This window comes from Neomonachus schauinslandi, chromosome 5 (assembly GCF_002201575.2).
Source record: "Neomonachus schauinslandi chromosome 5, ASM220157v2, whole genome shotgun sequence".
NCBI lineage: Eukaryota > Metazoa > Chordata > Mammalia > Carnivora > Phocidae > Neomonachus > Neomonachus schauinslandi.
Window position 1 is genome coordinate 117,710,352 of NC_058407.1, and position 25,979 is coordinate 117,736,330.

General features: G+C 37.8%; 1 protein-coding gene across 1 annotated transcript in view; it reads right to left on the bottom strand.

Moving 5' to 3' along the window:
- The window catches only part of MLLT10 (MLLT10 histone lysine methyltransferase DOT1L cofactor), a 223,585-nt gene that overhangs the window by 162,740 nt on the left and 34,866 nt on the right, over window positions 1–25,979 (bottom strand). Inside the window, exon 4 of the mRNA XM_044915534.1 lies at window positions 7,078–7,132. Coding sequence (XP_044771469.1) covers window positions 7,078–7,132 — 55 coding nt within the window. The remainder of the gene's footprint in view (window positions 1–7,077; window positions 7,133–25,979) is intronic.

The window sequence follows — 25,979 nt, forward strand, 5'->3', positions numbered from 1 at the left end:
AAAAAAAATCTTTAAAAAAAAAAAAAAAAAAAAAATAAGAACAGGTTCTTCTCATGTATTGTGAATAAAGTGTGAATTACTACGATCTCAACAGAGGAGGATTTGGCAAAATCCACTGAAATTACAGGTGTTCATACCCTCTGACCCAGCAATTCCACTTGAAGGAATTTTTGCTAATCACCCAGTATCGATGATTACATTGTATGCAGTTATGCACTCTCTGTAGTACTTTGGTAAAAAAAAAAAAAAAAAAATTGGGGGAGGTGCCTGGGTGGCTCAGTCAGTTAAGTGTCCAACTCTTGATTTTGGCTCAGGTCATGACACCAAGCCCTGAGTTGGGCTCCCCGCTGGGCTCTCTCTGCCCCTCACCCACGTGTGCACTCTCTTTCTTTAAAAAAGAATAAAAAAGGAGGCAGAACAGAGAAGCCAACTTGAAAAGAAATGTTGGTGAGAATGAAAAGGAATTGGATCTTTTATACATTGCTTATGGGAATATAAAAACGGTGCAGCCACTATGAAAAAGTTTGGTGGTTCCTCAAAAAGTTAAACACAGAATCACTCTCTGACCCCATCAATGCCACTCCTAGTATATCTCCCCCAAAACAGAAAAGAGATAAAGATAAAACAGATACTTGTACAACCATGTTCATAGCAGCACTATTCACAACAATCAAAAGGTAGAAACAACACAAATGTCCAAAAAGTGAAAGGACCAACATAATGTAAACAATCTCTCTCTCACACAAACACACACACACGAGTTATTATTCAGCCATAAAGAGGACTGAAGTACTAATACAGGCTGCAACACTGATGAACCTGAAAAACATTATGCCAAGATAGAAGTGAGACTCAAAAGGTTATACATTGTGTGATTATGACAGTTATGTAAAATGTACAGAATAAGTAAATCCATAGAGACAAAAAGCAGATTGGTGCTTGCCAAGGGCTAGGGAAGGAAGGGTAAAAGGTAGAATGTACAGTTTCTGCTTATGAAAGCATACTTTCTTTTAAGGTGATAAAAATGTTTTCGAAACTGACAGAGGTGGTAGTTGCACAACACTGTGAAAGTAGTAAATGTCACTAAACTGTATATCTTAAGTTGGTTAATATTATGCTATACAAATTTTACCTCAATTTTAAGAAAAAAGAATAAAATATCCTGTCCTTCCTTCACAAACTGCACTTCAGGGTAATGAAACAGCTGATAAGGAATCAGTTCTCTGTATAGAAACATTCCTGCTCCTAATGACAGAATATCACAATTTATTCAACCTCTATAGAATAAAATAATGGTCCAGATACTGGTCAGCAGCTGCTAAAAAAGAGGATAACCAAATATCATATGCCTCATAAAGGAAGTATACAACACTACGAAGTATTTTTTTTTTTATTCGTTTATTTGACAGAGAGAGACACAGAGAAAGAGGGACCACAAGCAGGGGGAGTGGGAGAGGGAGAAGCAGGCTCCCCACCCAGCAGGGAGCCCGATGCGGGGCTCGATCCCAGGACCCTGGGATCACGACCCGAGCCAAAGGCAGATGCTTAACGACTGAATATGATCAACCCACAATAAACTGAATATGATCAAGCCTCTGAATACATCTAATTACTAATGTACAGAAAATATGGAACAAAGTAACATGTTCACACACACACACACACACACACACACACACACACACACACACACACCCACCCATCTGAGAAGCAATCAATCAAATGTACTGTGGGAAACTACACAGGGCAAATGTCCCAGGTTTTTCCATAAGTAAAGTGACAAGGGAATGGAGGGGAGGGGGTACAAAGAGACCTGAGAGACATATCAAGCAATTACAGTGTATGCACCTTATATATCCAGCTTATGGACCTTATTTAGACATTGATGCATTCAAATATAATATAAAAAGAAAACATTTAGGGAGACAATCAGGAAAATCTGAACAATGACTAGACAGCTGATGGCTTTAAGAAAATTCTTGTCAATTTTTTTATGTGTGATAATATATCATGTATTTTTAAAATATCCACATGTTAGTGATACTCAAAAAATTCAAAATAATCAGGATGGCATAGGGAAGGGTTTAGATGAAACAAGACTAGCCATCACTTGATCACTGTTGAAGCTAGGTACCCAGGGATTCTCTCTACTTTTATGTATGCTCAAAGTTTCCCATAATAAAATAGGTATATTTTTAAAAATATACCTGCAAAATTTTACCACTTAGTATCTCTGATGTCCATTCCCTCATTTTTACCCTCCTACTACTGCTGTCTTCAACCCTTCCCTCATCAACCTCTCCCTTAAACTTACTGCAATAAAGCAGAGTCTCATCTTTGTACAGTTTAGATTCTAAAGCAAAAAATTAGCATAATCAAAACTGTCTTGGAAAAATCCCTTAAGATTCCAATTTTGAATATATAACCCTGTCAGATTTTGTAAGTTCTTCTCATTTTTCTGTATCTATCAATGGCCTCAATTCATTCTGAAATTTCTTCAAGAATGTAAGTATCAAATAATCCAATTAAAAATGGGCAGAAGACATGGACAGACATTCCTCCAAAGAAGACATACAGATGGCCAACAGATGCATGAAAAGATGATCAACATCACTCATCATCAGGGAAATACAAATCAAAACCACAATGACATATCACCTCACACGTGTCAGAATGGTTAAAATAAAAAACACAAGAAACAACAAGTGTTGGTGAGGATGTGAAAAAAAAAAGGAACTCTTGTGCACTGTTGGTGAAAATGCAAACTGGTATAGCCACTGTGGAAAACAGTATAGAAGTTCCACAAAAAATTAGAAACAGAACTGCCATATGATCCAGTAATCACACTACTGGATTACAAAAAATACTAATTTGAAAAGATATATGCACCCCTATATTTACTGCAGCATTATTTATAATAGCCAACTTATGGAAGCTGCCCAAGTGTCCACCAACAGATGAATGGATAAAGATGTGGGGGCACCTGCTGGCTTGGTCAGAAAAGCATGCAACTTTTGATCTTGGGGTCATGAGTTCAAGCCTCACACTGGGTGTAGAGATTACTTATAATAAGTAAACTTAAAAAATACATATTACACACACACACACACACACACAGAGGAATACTACCCAGCCATTAAAAGGAATGAAAGCTTGACACCTGCAAAACATATATGGATCCAGAGTTATTATAATGCTTAGTAAAATAAGTCAGTCAAAAAAAGACAAATACCATATTATTTCATTCATATTTGGAATTTAAGAAAAAGCAAATGAACAAAGAAAAAGACAAACCAAAAAACAGACTCTTTAAATATAGAACACAAACTGATGGTAGGGTTGGTGTGAAATAGGTGAAGGGGATGAAGAGTAACACTTATCTTGATGAGAACTGAGTAATATATAGAATTGCTGAAATCACTATATTGCACACCTGAAGCTAATATAACTGTGAATGTTAACTATACCAGAATTAAAATTATTTTTAGTTTTAAAAAAACAAAAGAATGTAAGCAACATCACCACCTCTTGCCTGACCCCCTCAATAATATATTTCACATCTTTGTCAGTGATGGTTGGGGAAAGCCCTATAATCATTCACAGGGATTTCCATATAGGTTTGCCTAGAACGTAGGCTCAGTGAGTAAAATGGCAAACTGAATTACCTCTACAATTTATTTTTTTCTTATCTCCTCCCACCCCCACCCCCCAGGCTATATAGCTGATTTCAAGTATGTTAAATGCACTTATGATCCAGCTCTACCGTTCTTTTTTATAGCTTGTCTGGTCTCAGATCCTTCCAATCCATTCACCACAATGCAGTCAGAGAGTGACCTTTCTAAAATAGAAATCTCATGTTATTCCTCAGCTTCAGTGGCTCCCCACAATCAACAGGATCAAGTTCTTAGTACAGAATAGGGGAGGGGTCAGGGGAGGGGGAGAAGGAAGGGACAGGAAGGAGATGAGTAGGGGAGAGGGGAAGGAATGACAACTTTGCCTGTATCATTAGTTGCACCTCTCAGAAGGCCTGCTATTCAAACTTTACAGTCTAATTCCAAATCATTTTCAATTCTTTGATATATTTGTGTCTTTTATCATTTGCTTCTCCTTCTGCCTGTAATACATCAACCCCACTTTTCACACACCGAACTATGTTAAGCTTGTTAAGTATCTACTTACCTTTAACAACTGAGAACTATATACAGCAGATGAGACTGAGAAAATTAGAAGGTGCATTGAGAAACTCCTCATCCTATTGCCAAGAAAAAACCTAAACTAAAACCTGTAACATATTTCCCAGCATAAAAAAGGGGTGTTAGATATTAAAGAATAGTTATTATGAAAAAAAAAAAAAAGAATAGTCATTATCAATATTGTACCATCAGGTACACTGTGGGGTTTTGTTAACTACTCCAGAAATATAATTAGCATTCTGATAGGAAAATGCATTCCAGGTTCCAAGATAATTTACAAATCAATTTTGGAACACAGATTAGTCGAATGTTTTAAATTCACATCAAATTTAGACTCTAACAAAGATGGCATTTCAAATCAGTGAAGAAAAGATGAACTGTTCAATAAATGGTGATGGGACAAATGGTAGCATTTTAGCATCTAGGAAAAAATAAAGTTGGATCCATACCTCACACTGTATTACCTGGATACATTCCAAATGTATCAAAGATTAAACTGTAAAAAAAAAAAAAAAAGAAACCATAAAGATACTAGAGGAAAATGTGAAAGAATTCCTTTATTAACTTTGGAGTAGGGAAGGCCTTTCTAACTAATGGTTCAAAATAAAGAATCCATGAAAGACAAGATTAATCAATTCACCTAAATAAAAAATCAAAGACTTCTGCATGGTAAAAAAGCCCCATAAGCAAAGACTAAACAACTGGGCAAAAAAAAAACTAGCCGAACTCATATCACAAAAGCCTAATGAATGAGGGGCGCCTATGAAAGCTCCAACAAATCAAAAAGAAAATGATCAACAACCAAAGAGAAAAAACATATTAACAGGCCAGAAAGAGAAAAATACAAATTGCTTTTAAAAATATAAGATGCTCAGGGCGCCTGGGTGGCTCAGTTGGTTAAGCGACTGCCTTCGGCTCAGGTCATGATCCTGGAGTCCCGGGATCGAGTCCCGCATCGGGCTCCCTGCTCGGCGGGGAGTCTGCTTCTCCCTCTGACCCTCCCCCCTCTCATGCTCTCTCTCTCATTCTCTCTCTCAAATAAATAAATTAAAAAATCTTAAAAAAAAAAAAAAAGTTTAAAAAAAAAAATATAAGATGCTCAGCTTCACTCATAGTAAGAGAAATGCAAAATAACTGCTCTGAGATACCAATTATCACCTACTGGATTACCAATGGATATGGAGAATAAGTTTTTCATTCATTGTACTAGAAATATAAATTGGTACAACCGCCAGGGAAAACAATTTGGGAATATCTATCAAATTAACTATAAACTTTGACCCAATAGTTCCACCCCTGGGATTAATAATCCTACAGATGTATGTACGTACGACATGTATACAAGCATTAGTCATAAAAGCAGATTAGAAAGTCTATGCACAGGTGACTACATAAATTAAGAGAGCTTTATACTGGTAATAAATTGTTCAGTAGAAAAATTAAGATGCAAAAGAGTATGTATAATATTCACCCATCCATATAAAAATTAGGAGAAAATATTACTTTATTCATATGTATTTGTATGGAAGAAGAAAACCCTAGAAGGATATGCAAATAAGTAATAACAGCAACTGTATCACCAGCAGGAAAGTTGTTGAGAAACTAGGCAGATGGTGAACAGGAACAGGAGCAAGCGTTTCTCAAATATTTTTAAAATTTTGTACAATGTGACTATATAACATAGTCTGAACATTAAATTTGTATATAAATAAATTTATGTAGAGCTAGGCAAAAACACTTTATTCTTCCCTTTTATTTACTCATGTCATTCCTCTATTCTACACCAAAAATGTTTTAGAGGTGGCTGCCCAAAATGGAAGAGTGTACTAACAGGAGTTATAACCTCTACTTTTATGAGTTTCTTCATCAGTTTATTTTCACAGTATGCCACAGTTTGATAAATTCATGTCTACGTATTTAAGAATGGTACAGAGCTATAAAGAAACACGATTTCTCAGAGGGAGGTAACGAAAAATGGAGATGTAAATGAAAAATACACAGGGGTCCTCAGGAAAGCACACCAAAATTTAAAGACAGAAGTCAGCATTTCTCTATATTCAAGCAACAAAAATCCTCAGGGTGTTAAAATTAACATTCACTAGAAATATCATCTGGGGGCGCCTGGGTGGCTCAGTTGTTAAGCATCTGCCTTCGGCTCAGGTCATGATCCCAGAGTCCTGGATCAAGCCCCGCATCGGGCTCCCTGCTCCGCGGGGAGCCTGCTTCTCCCTCTCCCACTCGCCCTGCTTGTGTTCCCTCTCTCACTGTGTCTCTCTCTGTCAAATAAATAAATAAAATATTTAAAAAAGAAAAAAGGAAAGAAAGAAATATCATCTGTCCAGCCATACACAAAAGAGAGGGGGAAAAGACTCTAAAACATCAGAGTTTAGCTCTAACAACAAAAAAAGTAGCTTATTTTTCCAAAAATAATTTCTAATATGAGAAAATTATACCCATTAAAAAAGTCAAGATTTTAATTAGAAGTATATGGACCATTCTACATTAAAAAAACAATGCTTAGGGGCACCCAGATGGCTCAGTCTCTTAAAAGTCCAACTCTTGATTTCAGCTCACTTTCAAGATCTCAGGGTCATGAGATCAAGCCCAGATTCGGGCTCTGCGCTGGGATGTGGAGCCCTCTCTCTTTTTCCCTCTCCCTCTCACACTGCACCCTCCCACTCACACTCTCTCTCTCAAAAAAAAAGCTTAAAAGTTTGTCCATAAATTATGTAGCAAAAAAGATTCATAAATTACATCCATTACTATTAAAAGTATTTGAGTGGTAAACATTTAATTTGATATTATAATATGAACTACCAGATATTTTTAAATACTCCTCCACTCCAGTTTTCAATAAAAAATTTTTAAAAGTCTCTGTACTTACCCCCATTATCTGTTCTTTTTAAAGCTCCATCCTTATGAGGACACAGTTCACATCTCTATTTTTAAAAAAGAAAGAAAACAAAGAAATTTTTCAGATTACCAAAGTATAACATCTTCCCTATAACCTCAAAACTATTAAAATGTGGGAACAGGGGCGCCTGGGTGGCTCAGTCAGTTAAGCGGCTACCTTTGGCTCAGGTCATGATCCCAGAGTCCTGGGATGGGGTCCCGCATCAGGCTCCCTGCTCAGCGTGGAGTCTGCTTCTCCCTCTCCCTCTGCCCATTCCCCCTACTCGTGCTTGCTCTCTCACAAAAATAGATAAATAGAGTAAGTTTCAATGACATTGTCTCACTATGAAGAATATGCTCCTGGAGGTCACACGTGAGTATTTATTATTTGTACCCTACCTTGCTGCTCTCCAAAGAGGTTTTGCAGCATATAATAAAATAAAGTAATATAAACAAATTATGAAGGAAAATAAGAAAATTAACATAAAATAGTGAATAAGTAATAAAACATAAGCCATTAGATCCTGTATTCGTCTTCCAGTATTTCACTCTCCCGATTTTCCTCTAACCTCTTTGGCAACACATGTCTGATCACCATGTCTAACCTTTAAATGAGGTAGTTCCTCAGGGCTCCGGCTTAATATGCCTTCTCATTTCATGTCCAACACTAGTCAATCTCGTATCTTCCATACATCTGTTACCAACTAAATTACAAGTATGTCAGTGACTCTCAAATTTTACCTCCTATTAAGCTCTGTCCTTGGATCCATACATAAAACTTCCTACAATTGCAATGGCACTTTAAGCACTGTCCAAAATCTATAGCAACACTTGCTCTTCCTGCAGTATTCCCTATCATTGTTTTTAAGTTTATTAATTTTTTTTAGTAATCTCAACACCAAATATGGGGCTTGAACTCACGACGCCACGATCAAGAATCACATGCTCTTGGGCACCTGGGTGGCTCTGTCATTAAGTGTCTGCCTTCGGCTCAGGTCATGATCCCAGGGTCCTGGGATCGAGTCCCACATCGGGCTCCCTGCTCCGCGGGAGGCCTGCTTCTCCCTCTCCCCCTCCTCCTGCTTGTGTTCCTTCTCTCGCTATCTCTCTCTCTGTCAAATAAATAAATAAAATCTTTAAAAAAAAAAAGAATCACATGCTCTTTTAGGGACCTGGGTGGCTCAGATGGTTTAAGTGTCTGCCTTCGGCTCAGGTCATGATCCTGGGGTCCTAGGATCAAGACCCATATCGGGCTCCCAGCTCAGTGGGGAGTCTGCTTCTCCCTCTCCCTCTGCCCCTGTTCATGCTCTCTCTATCGTCTCAAATGAATAAATAAAATCTTTAAAAAAAAAAAATCACATGCTCTTTTGACTGAGCCAGCCAAAGGTCCCTTCCCTATCTTTGTAAGGATACCCTCAACCACATATTGCCCATACAAGACACCTAGACATCATCTTTTGACAGCTTCACCCTACTCTCTAACTCATATTTAATGAAACAGTGTATTTTGCCCATTCATCCTCCTGAGTACTGGTGATATTTGACTACCTCTCTCCTTCTACACTACTATTAGCCAACTGCAAGCCAACATCAACTTTCATAAAGACCACTTCAGGGACCCCCACTCAATACTCTCCCCATACTTACTCTTACCTATACCACCAATCTAGAGCGAACTTCAAAAATGCAGGTCCAAGTATATCACTACGCCATTTAATAAACATTTTAATGGTTTCCCTACATGATCTAGCCCCTACTTACCTCCACAACCCTCTCTTTTCAACATCTCACTGTCTAGGCAATACTGCCTTTTCTTCTTTCACTTTTGTTTTCTTTTAAATAAACTCTATGCCCAACATGGGGCTCGAACTCAGGATCAAGAGTCTCATACTCTACTGACTGAGAAATCCAGGTGCCCCTCTTCTTTCAGTTCTATAAATACTCCAAAGTTCATTCTTGCTTCACAGCCCTTAAGTGTGTTGTTTTTACTCTCCACCTGTAATGCCTGTCTTACACCCTAAGCCTCTTTCACAGCTGGGTAACTTCTATTCAACCCACAAGTTCTTGCTTAAAGTCACTTCCTCAAAGAAGAGTTCCCTGATTCCCTCCATTAGATTAGGTGCCATATTACAAATTACCTACACTTCCTTCTTGTCATATATTGCAATCACAGTTAACTATGCAATTATGTTTATCTCCTCTGCTGAAGTATAAGCTCCATTTCATGGCTGTAGCCCTAGCATCTATCCATCTCCAGATATGGTAACTCAAAAAATATACGATGAATGGACAGAAGAAGCAAAAACACAAGCACACTTGCAAAAACGCAGGCAATAATTTGATTCTAAGTTTGCTATACAGCAACTTCTCTTATAGAAAGAAACACTATGAGTTGAGTGATTTAGCTTGTGGGAAAGAAAGAGTTGTTTTAGAAGAATAACTAAATCTAATTTAAAGACTACATAGAACCAGAGATAATTACTCCTTGCGATGACTGGGTGTAAGAATGATTGTTTAGGGGGCGCCTGGGTGACTCAGTCGGTTAAGCATCTGCCTTTGGCTCAGGTCATGATCCCAGCGTCCTGCGACAGGCTCCCTGCTCCGTAGGGAGTCGGCGTCTCCCTCTGCCCCTCCTCCCATTCGTTCTCTCAGTCTCTCTCTCTCTCTCAAATAAATAAATAAAATCTTTAAAAAAAAAAAAAAGAATAATTTTTTAGCAATCAGGGAAGAAAAAATTTAGATTAGATCCTTAAACCTTACTGATCACTAATCCAAATTCAAAATGTTTAAAAAACAATTCCTTTTATTTTTTTAAAGATTTTATTTATTTATTTAGAGAGAGCAAGCGAGCTGGGGGGGGAGGGGCAGAGGGAGATGGAGAGAGAGAATTTTAAGCGGACGCCCCCCTGAGCCCAACTCAGGGCTCAATCTCACAACCCTGAGATCATGACCTGAGTCAAGATCAAGAGTAGGACACTTAATCAACTGAGCCACCCAGGCACCTCATGAAAAACAATTTCAATAGAAGAGTTAGAAACATTTTAATTAGTCAAATCTAAGGAATTAAAAACATCTAGGGGCACCCAGGTGGCTCAGTTGGTTAGGCATCCGACTCTTGGTTTTGACTTAGGTTATGATTTTGGGCTCCTGAGATCGAGCCCCCGCGTTGGGCTCTGCGCTCAGTGCAGAGCCTGCTTGTCCCTCTCCATCTGCTCCTCCCTGCACGCTCTCTCTTTTAAATAAATAATCTTTTTTTAAAAATGTCTATAAAGGAGCGCCCCGGTGGTTCAGTCAGTTAAGTGGCTGCCTCAGCTCAAGTCATGATCCCGGGGTCCTGGGATCAAGTCCCGCATCGGGCTCCCTGCTCAGCGGGGAGTCTGCTTCTCCCTCTGCCTCTCTCCCCAGCTTGTGCTCTCCCTCTCTCAAATAAATAGGTAAAATCCTTTAAAAAAAAAAAAAAAAAAAAAAGAAAGATAATTCCTAACATTCTAAGTGCAGTGAACATTAATTTTCATATACTGTTGATGGCACTATAATCCAATTCTTTTGGAGAGCAATTTAGCAACATGGTTCAAGAAAAATACTAATTCAATTCTTCATTTTTGGAGAGCCAAAGGAAATAATATGATAGAAATAGCACTTATTAAATACTATGTGTCATTTTTACATCATTTATATACTTTAATTTCAAGACATGAAAATATATGTATACAAACATATATGGCTGTTTATAGCTATAAAAATTGTATAGGGGCGCCTGGGTGGCTCAGTCAGTTAAGCAATCGACTCTTGGTTTTGGCTCAGGTCATGATCTCATGGTTGTGAGATCACGCCCTGTGTTGGGCTCCATGCTCAGCACTGAGTTTGCTTGAGATTCTCTCCCTCTCTCTCTCTGCCCCTCTCTCTACTCATGCATGCTCTCTCTCTTTCCCGCTCACAAAAATAAATAAAAATAAAATCTTTAAAAATTGTATAAAAAGGGCGCCTGGGTGGCTCAGTTGGTTAAGCAACTGCCTTCGGCTCAGGTCATGATCCCAGGGTCCTGGGATCGAGTCCCGCATCGGGCTCCCTGCTCAGCAGGGAGTCTGCTTCTCCCTCTGACCCTCCCCCCTCTCATGCTCTCTATCTCATTCTCTCTCAAATAAATAAATAAAATCTTAAAAAAAAAAAAAGTTGTATAAAAAAGTTGGGGTGCCTGGGCGGCTCAGTCACTTAAGTGTCTGCCTTCAGCTCAGGTCCTGATTCCGGGATCAGGCTCCCTAGTCAGTGGGAAGTCTGCTTCTCCCTCTCCCTCTGCCCATCCCCTCTGCTCATCGTCTCTCTATCAAATAAATAAAATCTTTAAAAAAAAATTGTATAAAAAGTCTAACTGTATAACAATGAGAGGAATAATGGTATATTCACATAGAAATAAACTCTAAAATACACAAAACATGCTTAACAGGACTATGGTGAAGATGGTAAGATTATGAGTGAATTTATTTCTTTATTCCAAAATATATTGTTTCTTTTATAATTTAAATTTTTACAGAGATACATTACTACGTGCTGTGTCTTCCTACTAAAAACAAAAATAGATATATAGGAGACTTCAGAGAAAAAAAGTACAGGAAAAGAAAAGAAGTTTATGTTATAGTTAGAAGACTATACCCTAACTAAGGAAGGATCTGGTATGAGGGACCCTGAACCACAGAGACTCCAGATCCTACAGTAAACTAATTCAAACTGAAACGTTTTTATTTTTTTTTTTACTTAAATTCAATTAGCATATAGTGTATTATTAGTTTCAGAGGTAGAGTTCAGTGATTCATCAGTCTTATGTAATACCCAGTGCTCACTACATCCCTTGCCCTCCTTAATGTCCATCACCCAGTTACCCCATCACCCTATCCCCCTCTCCCCTCCAGCAACCCTCAGTTTGCTTCCTATGATTAAGAGTCTCTTATGGTTTGTTGTCTCCCTCTCTGATTTCGTCTTGTTTTATTTTTCCCTCCCTCCCCCCTTGATCCTCTGTTTTGTCAAACTGAAAAGTTTTATAGGGCAGGATGCAGTCAAACATGTTACTATTACAATCCCACAGATTCATTATTATTTTAGTGAGTAGTCTTTAAAAGGTACAAGTAGGTGGCTAGGGCAGAGGAAAAAAATAATAAAAAATAAAGTACAAGTAAATCCTGTGAAAGGCAACACAGATTATAAGGAAATCAAACAAACAAGCAAGCACACATTGAGGATTTCACATTTTACCAAGGAAAAAAAAAACCTTTAACTGAAATTGCCCAAACATGTGCAAGTTATACAAGGTGGCTCTTTCTTTGCTACATCATATAGCATAATAAGAAATGATGCAACTATTTTCCATCTTTAGAATGGAGACATTAATTTCCAAATATTTTTTCTACTTTATATTAGATTCTTTTGCCAAAAGATAAAACCCACTAAGACTTCACTAAATCAAGTTCACCCAAAATACTGACCCTTGGGAGGCTGTGGCTATGTAACAATCTATTCTACTATATTGGTTTACCTAGACTGTGATTACCATAATATTACAAGATACAACAAGGAAATAATTGAAAACAATACTATATGATGGTAAGAAAAAATAAAATGATAAAGGATGAGGTTTTAAGTTTGATCTTCCTCATATTATAATAAAAGATGTAATTGCGGCATAAAGTACTTTGTATCTGTACGATAAAATACTATCTTTTTTTTAAAAAAAAAAAAGAAGATTTTTTATTTGAAAGAGAGCGTGCACATGCACAAGCAGAGGGAGGCGCAGAGGGAGAGCAAACTCCCCATTGAGCAAGGAGCCAGGACTCGATCCCAGTACCCGGTATCATGACCTGAGCCAAAGGTAGATGCTTTAACTGACCGAGCCACCCAGGCACCCCTCTTTTTTTAAGATTTTATTTTTGGGGTGCCTGGGTGGCTTAGTTTGTTAAGCATCCAACACTTGATATCAGTTCAGGTCATGATCTCAGGATTGTGACATCAAGCCCTGTATCACACTGAGTGTGGAGCCTGCTTAAGATTCTCTCTCTCTCACCAGGAAAAAAAAAAAAAAATAGATTTTCTTTTTGGGGCACCTGGGTCAGTTAAGCATCTGACTTCAGCTCAGGGTGTGATCCCAGGGTCCTAGGATCGAGCCCCACGTGGGGCTCCCTGCTTGGCAGGGAGTCTACTTGTTCCTCCCTGTCCCTCTCTCTGCCCCTCCCCCCCCCACCGCCTGTGCTCACTTTCTCTCTCAAATAAATAAATAAAATCTTAAACAAAAAAAAAAAGATTTTATTTTTAAGTAATCTCCACACCCATCATGGGGCTCAAACTCACAACCCTGAGATCAAGAGTCACATAGTCCACCAACTGAGCCAACCAGGAGCCCCATTTCTTCTTTAAAAAAAAAAAAAGATAAAAATAAATCTAAAATAACCTATCTTTTCTTTTACAAAGACTTATGGCTACGAGGGTAGAAATGAGCACCTCCAGGGGCGCCTGGGTGGCTCAGTTGGTTAAGCGACTGCCTTCGGCTCAGGTCATGATCCTGGAGTCCCTGGATCGAGTCCCGCATCGGGCTCCCTGCTCAGCAGGGAGCCTGCTTCTCCCTCTGGCCCTCCCCCCTCTCATGTGCTCTCTGTCTCTCTCATTCTCTCTGTCTCAGATAAATAAATAAAATCTTTAAAAAAAAAAAAGAAATGAGCACCTCCAGTGTCAAGGCTGTGGTCTCCAAACAGCATTTCCCAAAGTCGCCAGGACTCCTGAAAGATGTAGATGATTCCTGGTCTAGGTCAAGCAAGCTCGAGATAACATTCTATCAGACAGCAAGGAAGCTATAAAAGACTACTTTATTCATGTCAAAAGGACTTAACAGCCAACCTAAAGAGGTTCCTGCTGGCCAAAGTTGAAATCACTTAAGGCCAGGGCACCTGCGTGGCTCAGTCAGTTAAGCATCTGCCTTCGGCTCAGGTCATGATCCCAGGGTCTTGGGATCAAGCTCCACATCAGGCTCCCTTCTCAGTGGAGAGCCTGCTTCTCCCTCTCCTTCCCTCTCATGCTCTCTCTCACTATCTCTGTCTCTCTCAAATAAATAAATAAAATCTTTAAAAAAAAAAAAAAAAAGGGAAATCACTTAAGGCCAAAAAAGATAATAACTGCAATGAACTGAAACATAACAAATTTTTTAAATATTATAAGCTGATAAGAATAAATCAATAAAGGATCAGGTTTTAAGTTTGATCCTCCTTATATAACAGATGTAATTGTGGCATAAAGAAGTATCTGCAGGGGGTGCCTGGGTGGCTCAGTCGTCAAGCGGGCTGCCTTCGGCTCAGGTCATGATCCCAGCATCCTGGAATCGAGCCCTGCATCGGGCTCCTTGCTCAGCGGGAAGCCTGCTTCTCCCTCCCCCACTCCCCATGCTTGTGTTCCCTCTCTGGCTGTGTCTCTCTCTGTCAAATAAATAAATAAAATCTTTAAAAAAAAAAAAAAGTATCTGCAGGATAAAACATTCACCATCATCATTTCTTTTTTTTTGCTTAAAATGAACTTCTACTTCCAAAACAGTTAAGTAAGCTTATAAAAGACAAACACACACAGTTAACAGCCAGATTCTGGTTTCCCACCTGTAGTCAAAACTTGGAAGGGACCAGCAGAAGAAGTTTCCCAACTTTTTTTTAAAGATTTTATTCTTTCATTCATTCATTCATTCATTCATTCATTCATTCATTTATTTATTTATTTGACAGCAAGAGAGAGACAGAGCAGAAGCAGGAGGAAGAGAGAGAAGCAGACTCCCTGTATCAGGCTTGCAACTCAGCAGGGAGTCTGCTTCTCCCTCTCACTCTGCCCCTTACCCCTCATGGTCGCTCACTCAAATTAATAAAATCTTTAAAGAAAAAAAAAAACAATCTAAGTTACATGATCTACTAAGAAATAGAAGAACGTTAATCATGCTTAAGATAAAAGACAATCAATGAAGGTCAACCAACCCTAAGATGACCGAGGCACTGGAATTAGGCTTTAAATAACTATTATAACTGAGTTCTAAAAGAAAAATAAAAATGTACCTATATTAAGTGAAATAGGAAATCTCAGCAAAGTAAAAGACAGTATAAAAAAGAATTAGGGGCACCTGAGTGGCTCAATCGGTTAAGCGTCCAACTCTTGATCTCAGCTCAGGTCTTGATCTCAGGGTCCTGAAACGGAGCCCCAATGCATGCTGGGCATGGAGCATGCTCAAGATTCTCTCTCCCTCTCCCTCTGCCCCTCCCCTACCTCTCCCTCTCAAAAAAAAAACAAAAAACAAAAACAATATATGAAGTGAAACATTTACTGGACAGGCTTAACAACAAAATCAAGATGACAAACAAAGAGTCACTGACTCTGAAGCTACATTACCTCTCATCTTTAATCTGAAAAAGAGAAAATAGTGGAAAAAAATTAACAAGGCTTCAGGGACCTATTGTACAGTGTCAAGAAATCTAACATGTGTAATTGATGGTCTGGAAAAGCAGGAGGAAAAGTGGTGAGGAGAAAGAGAATATGGAATATGAGAATATGGCAAAAAGTAAGTTTTGAAAAATAGTGGATAAAATTTGTATTTTAAGAAAGAGAACTTTAGGGGCGCCTGGGTGGCTCAGATGGTTAAGCGTCTGCCTTCGGCTCAGGTCATGATCCCAGGGTCCTGGGATCGAGTCCCACTTCGGGCTCCCTGCTCAGTGGGGAGCCTGCTTCTCCCTCTGCCTCTCTCTCTCTGTCTCTTATGAATAAATAAATAAAATCTTAAAAAAAAAAAAAGAGAGAACTTTATAGATTCAAAAATCTCAGTGAGCCCCAAGTACCCAAACTGCTTGCTGAAAAGCAAACAAAGGCGAGAATGTCATCAAGGAGCCATGTGAAAAGGACATATCAAATAAAGGGGAACAGTTTTTAGATAAATGGCTAATTTCTCATCATAAACTCTGGAAGTCAAAAGAGAGTGAAACAAAATCTTTAAAGTGCTTCAAGAAAAACAACTGGAGTTCAACCCAGAATTCTATATTCAACTAATATGTCCTTCAAAAATGAAAGTGAAACAGGTATTTTCACACAAAAGGCAGCAAACAGATTTCATCACCAGGAGGCATGGACTACAACAAAGGCTAAGGAAATTCTTCATAATGAAGAAAAATGGTACTAAATGAAAATGTAAATCTTTAGGAACCAAAAAAGAGGACCACGAATGGTAAATATCTGGAAAATATAGAAGAATTTTAGTTCTTAAATTCTTAAAAATACAAGTAATTATTGAAAGCAAAAATTATAATATTGTTTTCTGGGGGTTATAACATAGAGATCTAATACATATGACAATAGCATAACTGAGCAGACAGAGGTTATGTCAAAGAATCTCTATGACTGCAACATTTCGATACATTTAAGAAGAGGTACAATATTAACTGTAAGTGGTACCCTATATAAATGGACAATAAAAAGGTAAGGAAATATACTGAAATTACTATTGGAATGCTAAGAAATTAATACAAAGAGAAAGAGCTTTACAAAACTCATATATTGGGGCGCCTGGGTGGCTCAGTTGGTTAAGCAACTGCCTTCGGCTCAGGTCATGATCCTGGAGTCCCAGGATCGAGTCCCGCATCGGGCTCCCTGCTCGGCGGGGAGTCTGCTTCTCCCTCTGACCCTCCTCCCTCTCGTGCTCTGTCTCTCATTCTCTCTGTCTCAAATAAATAAATAAAATCTTTAAAAAAAAAAAAAAAAACTCATATATTAAAAATTCTCCTCAACAAGCAAAAAACTTAAGTTGGACCCCTTATTTATATCATACATAAAAGTAACTCAAAATGGGTCATATACTTAAATGTAAGAGCTAACACTATAAAAGTCTTAAAATGAAACAGTAATAAATCTACATGACCTAGAAGTGAACAGAGATTTCTTAGATACAAGTAAAAGCTGGTCCTTTGGAAAGATCAACAAAGTTGATAAACCTCTAGCTAAATGGATATAAAGCATACACATAAATTACCAGTATGAACAAGAAAGGAGGAATTATCACTACAGAACCCATAGAGAGTAAAAAAATAAAAGACTATTAACTTTATGTTAATGAATTTAACAACTTAGATGAAATGGAAAAATTCCTGGAAAAACACAACTTACCAAAAAATTGATGAGATGAAACAAAAATCTGAAGCGCCCTTTAAACTGAATTCATTCTGAAAATCCTTCCCCAAAATAAAACTCTAGGCTCAGACTTTTTCACTGGTACATTCCTTCAAACACCAAGGAAGAAACAGCATCAACTTCACACAAACACTTCCAGAATATAAAGAACACTTCTGAAATTATTTTCTAAGCTCACCATGAATAATACTAACAAACACACCTAATAATATTAGGTAATAATACCAATAATACCAAAACCTGAACAGAAAATACAAAAAAAGAAAATTATAGACTAACATCCCTAAGGTACATAGACGCAAAAATATTTAATAAAACATTAGCAATTTCAATACAGCAATATATAAAAAGGATAATACACCATAACCAAGTAAAATTTATCCCAAGAATACAAGATTGAGGGGTGCCTGGGTGGCTCAGTCAGTTAAGCATCTGCTTTCCACTCAGGTCATGATCCCAGGGTCTTGGGATCCAACCCAGCATCGGACTCCCTGCTCAGCAGGGAGCCTGCTTCTCCCTCTCCCACTTCCCCCCTGCCTGTGCTCGCTCTCTGTCAAATAAATAAAATCTTCAGAAAAAATAAGAATACAAGATTGATATAACATTTGAAAATAAAACAATGAAATTCACTATATTATGCAGAAATACATTAATTATCTCAACAGATGTAGAAAAAAACATTAGACAAAACTCAATATCCATTCATGCCATAAACTGTTAGAAAACTAGGAATAGATTTTACACAACCTGTTTATTTTCTTTTTTTTTTTTAAGATTTTATTTATTTGACAGAGAGAGACACAGCGAGAGAGGGAACACAAGCAGGGGGAGTGGAAGAGGGAGAAGCAGGTTTCCCGCAGAGCAGGGAGCCCGACGCGGGGCTCGATCCCAGGACCCTGGGACCATGACCTGAGCCGAAGGCAGACGCTTAACGACTGAGCCACCCAGGCGCCCCACACAACCTGTTTATTAATCATATCCTTTCATTCTGTACTTTTGATACTTTGGGCTTTGGTAACCCTTCTCGGGGCTAATTCCTGAAGATAGCTAACAATGCTCCAGCTAGCTTTCATATGCAAACCAACCAATACAGAGACCATAGCCCCAGCCATCTCTATTTTATACTCTGGCCACAATATTCCCCTACTCTAATCACCCCAGGGGTGACAATCACCCCAAATACCAGACAACTATGGGCAGCCCCTAAGCCACAAAGCACTTGAAATTATTCAAACTAGAGTATCCTAAACCTGGTTACCATTCCTTGACTATTCCTTTCCATGGAAACCAAAATAAAGGATCTTGCCTTTATTTTCATAATTTACAACTTTATAAAGGATTCCTTTACAACAGGAATCCTCTCCTGATCTGTCACAGGCCTTGTTGCCATACTTAGATAATAATAAAACCTATATATTTAAACAGCCTGATAAAGGTCATTAACAAAAAGCCTACAGCTGACATCATAATTAATGGTATGAAGCTGAATGCCTTCCCTAAAGAATGGGAACAGGACTAAGGTACATGCAATAAGGGAAGAAAATTAAAAGAATGCAAAGTGGAAAGAGGTAAAAATTATAAGATGATCATCTCCTACAAATACCTGATTTATCACCAAAAATACTCATAGAATTAATGACTTATGTAAGGTTGTAAGACAGAAGTCAATATAAGTCAATTCTATTGCCATATTATAAGAAAAAATAATTAGGAAATTGAATTCTTTAAAACACCACTTACAGTAACATCAAAACCAGGAAAAATCTAAAAACAAAACAAAACAAAACATTTTTTTTACACAAAGGACACACAAGACCAAAGACTGAAAACTACAAAACATTGCTGAGAAAACAAAGATGACCTAAAGAAATGGAGATATACCATGCTAATGAAAAGGAAGACTCAACCCTGTTAACATGTCAATTCTCCTCAAACTGATCTATAGACTGAAAGCAATGGTTATCATCCATTATATCACCCATCATCATATCACCCATCAACAATGGTTATCATCATCATAGCACCCATCAACCTTTCTGAAGTGATAGAAAAGCTAATATTTTTTTTAATTTTTTTATTTATTTAAGAGAGAGCAAGAGAGAGAGAGCGTGTGCAAGCCCAGAGGGAAAGGGAGAAGCAGACTCCCCGCTAAGAAGAAAGCCTGATGTGGGGCTTCATCCCAAGACCTTGAGATATGACCTGAGCTGAAGGCAGATGCTTAACTGACTGAGCCACCCAAGTGCCCCTGGAAAAGCTAATATTGAGATTTATATGGAAATGCTAAAAACTTAAGTATACAAAGCAATCTTGAAAAGGATGAAAAAGGTTGCTGGACTTGCAAATCGGACTTCAAGAGTTATTATAAAATACAAATAATCAAATTAGTATTGTAATGATATAAGGATGGACAATTAGATCAATGGAACAGAATGAATATTCCTGAAATAGAGCCCACTTATGCAGCCAAGTGCTGTTTCACCAAAGCAAGCCACTGAGGAATGGAGACTCTTTTCAACAAATGGTGCAGAAATAATGGGATATCCAGACACAAAAAACAAAAACAAAACACCTACAAAACTTAATTTGAGATACATTAGAGACCTAAATATAAATTAGCAAAAACAAAGTTTTAGAAAAAACAAAGGGAAGTACCTTCATGATGTCAGGGTTAGGCAAAAGTGTCTTAGGACATACATAGTAAAAGAAAAAACTGACAAATTACACTTCATCAGACTTACATATTTCTGCTCATCAAAAGCACAGTTAAGAAAGTAAGTAAAAAACCACAGTCTTGGAGAAACTACTTACAAAGCATTTATCTAACAAAGAACATACCAGGACATATAAAGACCTTCTGCAATTAAAAAAAAAAAAAAAAAAAGACAATAAAGAAAGAAAAAAAGGAGAGAAAGAAGGAAAAGGGCTAAAGGTTTGAGCAGACTCTTCCCAAAAGAAAACACATAAATGGTCAATAAGGAAATTAAAAAATTAAAATGTGCTCAACATCACTAGTCAGTATGAAAATGTATAAAAAAGCACCATAATACCACTTCCACTCAAGATCAAGTAAGAGGGACCAGATTCTGCCTTCTGCATGAAATAACAAAAACCTAACAAAATGTTTGAAACAAAAGCCCTAAAGATTTTGGACAAGTAATGAAAGACAGTAATCCTGGGACACAAGAAACAAACAACAGAGGCCATATATTTGCCCAGCTTACTGCCTTGAGAGTTTCCATGCCATGAACAGGGAGAAGAAACCCAGGCAGAGCATGTGGTCTCCCCAGATTGAAGAAATAAAGCTGGGAGTCCAAGGAAGCCAAGGTGGCTACAGGTCACATGGGAGACCACTGAGTAGAGCTGAAGAGAGAGAAAAATGAAGAGAGAGGCTTACCCTAAAAAATGTTGAGTGAGGAATCAGCACTTGCATGTGGAGAACTATTCAAGGCCAGGGAGAGAACCACCAGATGATTCAGAAATAACAGCACCAGAACTCACACAAGGATGCAAATAATGCTTGTTCCCAAAAGCCAGAATAAAAAAAAAAACACCTAATAATTAATACTGCATCAGAGATCCGAAAGGGACAAACGTTTCTAATAACTGAACCATGTCACAGAACAAAGTACAAAAGTATTTGTAGGCATACTAAAATGGAGACATAACAAGATAAAATTTACAATGACTAAAAATCAATACAAACTTAAAAGACACACAGAGAAGAAACAAATCACACCCAATAATGAAACAAAAACCAGTCAAACCAATCTTGAAATGACAGATAATAGAATTGGTACACAAATCCTATAAAACAATTATAGTGAATACATTCCATACATTCAAAAGCTGGAAAAAACATTAAATATGTTAAGTAGAAATATGAAAATTTTTTAAAACTTTAAACTTCTAGAAATGAAATTACAAGGTCAAAGATAAAAAAAACATACTATGAGATTTACAGCACAAGAACTCAAGTTAATAGCTACTAACCAAAATGAAACACATAGAAAAACTACTTTAAAAAAACAGAGAGGGGCGCCTGGGTGGCTCAGTCGTTAAGCATCTGCCTTTGGCTCAGGTCATGATCCCAGGGTCCTGGGATCGAGCCCTGCATCGGGCTCCTCGCTCTGCAGGAGGCCTGCTTCTCCCTCTCCCACTCCCCCTGCTTGTGTTCCCTCTCTCGTTGTATCTATCTCTGTCAAATGAATAAATAAAATCTTTTTTAAAAAATAAATTAAAAACGAACAGAGAAAATTAATTAATTAATTAATAATTTAAAAAATGAACAGAGTATGGGGCACTGAGCTGGCTCAGTCAATACAGCATGTGACTTTTGATCTCAGGGTCATGAGTTCAAACCCCTAGCTGAGCATACAGTTTACTAAAAAAAAAAAAAAAAAGAATAGACTATAAATTAGCTTTAAGATAACTTCAAAAGGCCAAATATATTTGTATTTGGAGCCACTAAAGAACAGATAATACAGGGGAAAAAATCAGAAATCGGAAAAAATGTCAACAATTTGCCACATTTAATGATATTATAAAAACATACAACAAAGCACCCTTTAAATAAACACGAGCAATAGAAACATTAAGAAATGTAAACTGTGTCAACTATACCCAAAGAAATAAATATAAACTAAAACATATGATTAAGCTGCCAAAAATCAGAGATAAAGAAAAAAGTCTTTAATAAAGCAGCCAGAGAAAAAAGGTCATGTTACAGCATAGAGAATAAAAAGAAAGTTAAAGTGGTTATATTAATATCACATGAAGTAGATTTAAAAATCAATTATCAAGAAAAAAGAGGATCAGGGCCCTGGGTGGCTGTTAGTTAAAGTTTCTGCCTTCAGCTCAGGTCATGATCCCAAGGCCTGGAATTGAGCCCCACACATCAGGCTCCCTGCTCAGTGGGGAGTCTGCTTCTCCCTCTCCCTCTGCCTCTCTCCCTGCTCATGCTCTCTCTCTCTTTCTCTCTCTCAAATTAAAAAAAAAGAAAGAAAGAAAAAAGAGGATCATTTCCCCAAGATAAAGGATTTAATGCAGGTGAATTCTACCAAACATTTAAAGAGTTTAATACCTATTCTTCTCAAAATATTACAAAAATACAAAAAAAAATTAAGAGGAAGGAAAACTTCAAAATTTATTCTATGAGGCCAGCATTACCGATACCAAAACCAGATAAAGATACTACAAGAATAGAGAACTACAAGTAAATATCTCTAATGAATATAAATGCAAACATCGTCAACAAAATATTAGTAAACTGAATCCAACAATACATTAAAAGAAGCATTCACCATGACCAAGTGGGATTTATTACTGGGATGCAATAGTCACTACTAAATCAACGTGATATATTAACAGGAGAAAGGATAAAAACGATATGATCATCTCAATAGATGCAGAGAAAGCACTGGACAAAATACAATATCCATTCATGATAAAATCCCTCAACAAAGTAGTTGTTCAGGGAACATATCTCAGCACAATGAAGGTCATATACGGCAAACCCACAGCTGACATGAGAGTCGATGGTAAAATACTGAGAGCTTTTCCTGTAAGATCAGAGACTGAGACAAGAATGTTCACTGTAACCACTTTTATTCAACATAGTATTGGAACTCCTGGCTGCAGCCATCAGACAAGAAAAAGAAATAAAAGGCACCTAGATGGCTCAGTCAGTTAAGCATGTGCCTTCGGCTCAGGTCATGATCCCAGAGTCCTGAGATCGAGTCCCACATCAGGCTCCTTGCTCAGAGAACTTGCTTCTCCCTCTGCCTACCACTCCCCCTGCTTGTGCTCTCTCTCTCTCACAAATAAGTAAATAAAATAAAATAAAAACAAAACAAAACAAAAGAAATAAAAAGCATCCTCGGGGGCGCTTAGGTGGCTCAGTTGGTTAAGCGTCTGCCTTCAGCTCAGGTCATGATCCCAGCGTCCCAGGATGGAGCCATGTCAGGCTCCCTGCTCAGAGGGGGGTCTGCTTGTCCCTGTCCCTCTGCTCCTCTGCCCACTCGTGCATGCACTCTCTCTTTCTCACTGATTCACTCTCTCCAATAAATATTTTTAAAAAGAGAAATACAAAGCATCCAAATGGGTAAGGAAGAAGTAAAACTGTCACTATTTGCAGATGACATGATACTCCACGTAGAAAACTCTAAAGACTCCACCAAAAAATTTTAAGAACGGACAGAAGATAAAAAATTAATATATAGAACTGTTGCATTTCTATACATTAATAATGCAATAGCAGAAAAATTTTTAAAAAAGAATCCCATTTACAATTACATCAAAAATAAAATACCTAGGAATGAACTTAATGAAGGAGTGTAAAAGACTGTACTCTAAAAACCATAAAACACTGATTAAAGAAACTGAAAACAACATAAAAAAATGGAAAGATTCCATGCTCAGGAATAGAAGAACCCATATTGTTAAAATATCCATACTACCCACAGTAAGCTATAATCCCTAACAAAAAAGGAACATGTTTCACATAACTACAATAAAACTAAAATTTGTACAGAACCACAAGACTCCAAATGGCCAAAGCAATCTTGAGAAAGAAGACCAAAGCTGGAGGTATCACAACCCCAGATTTCAAGATATACAATGCTATAATAATTAAAACAGTATGGTACTGGCACAAAAACAGACACACAGATTAGTGGAACAGAATAGAGAGCTCAGAAATAACCCCACACTTTTATGGTCAATTAATCTACAACAAAAGAAGCAAGAATATACAATGGGGAAAAGACAGACTCTTCAACAAAGGGTGCTGGGAAAACTGGACAGCAACATGCAAAAGAATAAACCTGGACCACTTTCTTAGTCACACACAAAAATAAACTTAAAATTGATTCAAGACCTCAATGTGAGACCTGACACCAGAAAACTCTTAGAAGAAAACATTGGCAGTTAAAATTTTTGACATCAGCCATAGAAACATTTTTCTAGATATGTCTCCTCAGGCAAATAAAAGCAAATATAAATAAAAATAAAAGCAAAAATAAACTTTGGGACTACATCAATATGAAACGCATTTGCACAGCTAGGGATAACCTCAACTAAACAAAAAGGCAACCCACTGAATGGGAGAAAATATATGCAAATGATATATCTGATAAGGGGTTAACATCCAAAATATATAAATAACTTCTACAACTCAACACCAAAAACATCTGATTACAAAGTGGGCAGAAGCCCTGAATGGACATTTCTCCAAAAGAGGCACACAGATGGCGGACAAACACATGAAAAGATGCTGAACATCATTCATCATCAGGGAAATGCAAATCAAAACCACAATGAGATTATCACCTCACACCTGTCAGAATGGCTAAAATAAAAAACACAAGAAACAAGAGTTGGTGAAGATGTGGAGGGAAAAACACCCCTCATACACTGTTGTTGGGAATGCAAATTGATGCAGCCACTGTAGAAAACAGTATGAAGGTCTCAAAAAATTAGGAACGGAAGTATCATACAATTCAGTAATTCCACTTCTGAGTATTTACCCAAATAAAACAAAAACACTAATTCAAAAAGATATATGCAAAAAGAGAGAGAGAGAGATGCACCTCTATGTTTACTGCAGCATTTATTTACCATAGCTGAGATATATAAGTAACCCAAGTGTCCATGGATAGATGAATGGATAAAGGGGTGTGTGTGTTTGTAATGAAATATTACTCAGCCATAAAAAAAAAAGAATGAACTCTTTCCATTTGCGACAACATGAAAGAACCCACAGAGTATAATGCTAGCTAAAATAAGTCAGACTAGGAAAGACAAATACCATTACAATTTTGCTTACGTGTAGAATCTAAAAAATAGGACAAATGAAGGAACGAACAAACAAAGCAGAAACAGACCCATAAAACAGACCCATAGAAAACTGGTAGTTGCCAGAGGGGTGGAGGGATGGGTAAAACAGATTAAGGAGATTAATAGTAAAGGGCATTAAAAGTACACTTATCCGGGTGCCTTGGTGGCTCAGTCAGTTAAGCGTCTGCCTTCGGCTCAGGTCATGATCCCGGGGTCCTGGGATTGAGCACCGCATCGGGCTCCCTGCTCAGCAGGAAGCCTGCTTCTACCTCTCCCACTCCCCCTGCTTGTGTTCCCTCTCTCACTGTGTCTTTGTCAAATAAATAAATAAAATCTTAAAAAAAAATAAAACTCAAATCAATGACTCACTTGTACCTGAAGACATTAGAAGGACAAAAGCAAGAAATAAAGATCAGAGCAAAAATCAATGAAATATAAATCAAAAACAATAGAGCAAACTCACTGAAATCAAAAGCTAGACTTCCTCCATTTACTGAATGATGAAGATGTACTTTTCCCTCTTACAAAATAAAAACAAAAACTGCAGATAATATAAACAAAACAAATATATTCTGAAACATGTTAAGAAGGCAAATTAGCAGGGCACCTGGGTGGTTCAGTCGTTAAGCGTCTGCCTTCGGCTTAGGTCATGATCCCAGGGTCCTGGGATCGAGCCCCACATCGGGCTCCCTGCTGCGTGGGAAGCCTGCTTCTCCCTCTCCCAACTCCCCCTGCTTGTGTTCCCTCTCTTGCTCTCTCTCCCTCTGTCAAAAGAAATAAATAAAATCTTAAAAAAAAAAAAAAAAAGGCGGCAAATTAGCTAGAAACCATGGGACCCAAGGAATAACATGGCAGTGAGGTTACCTAGGTTTTCTT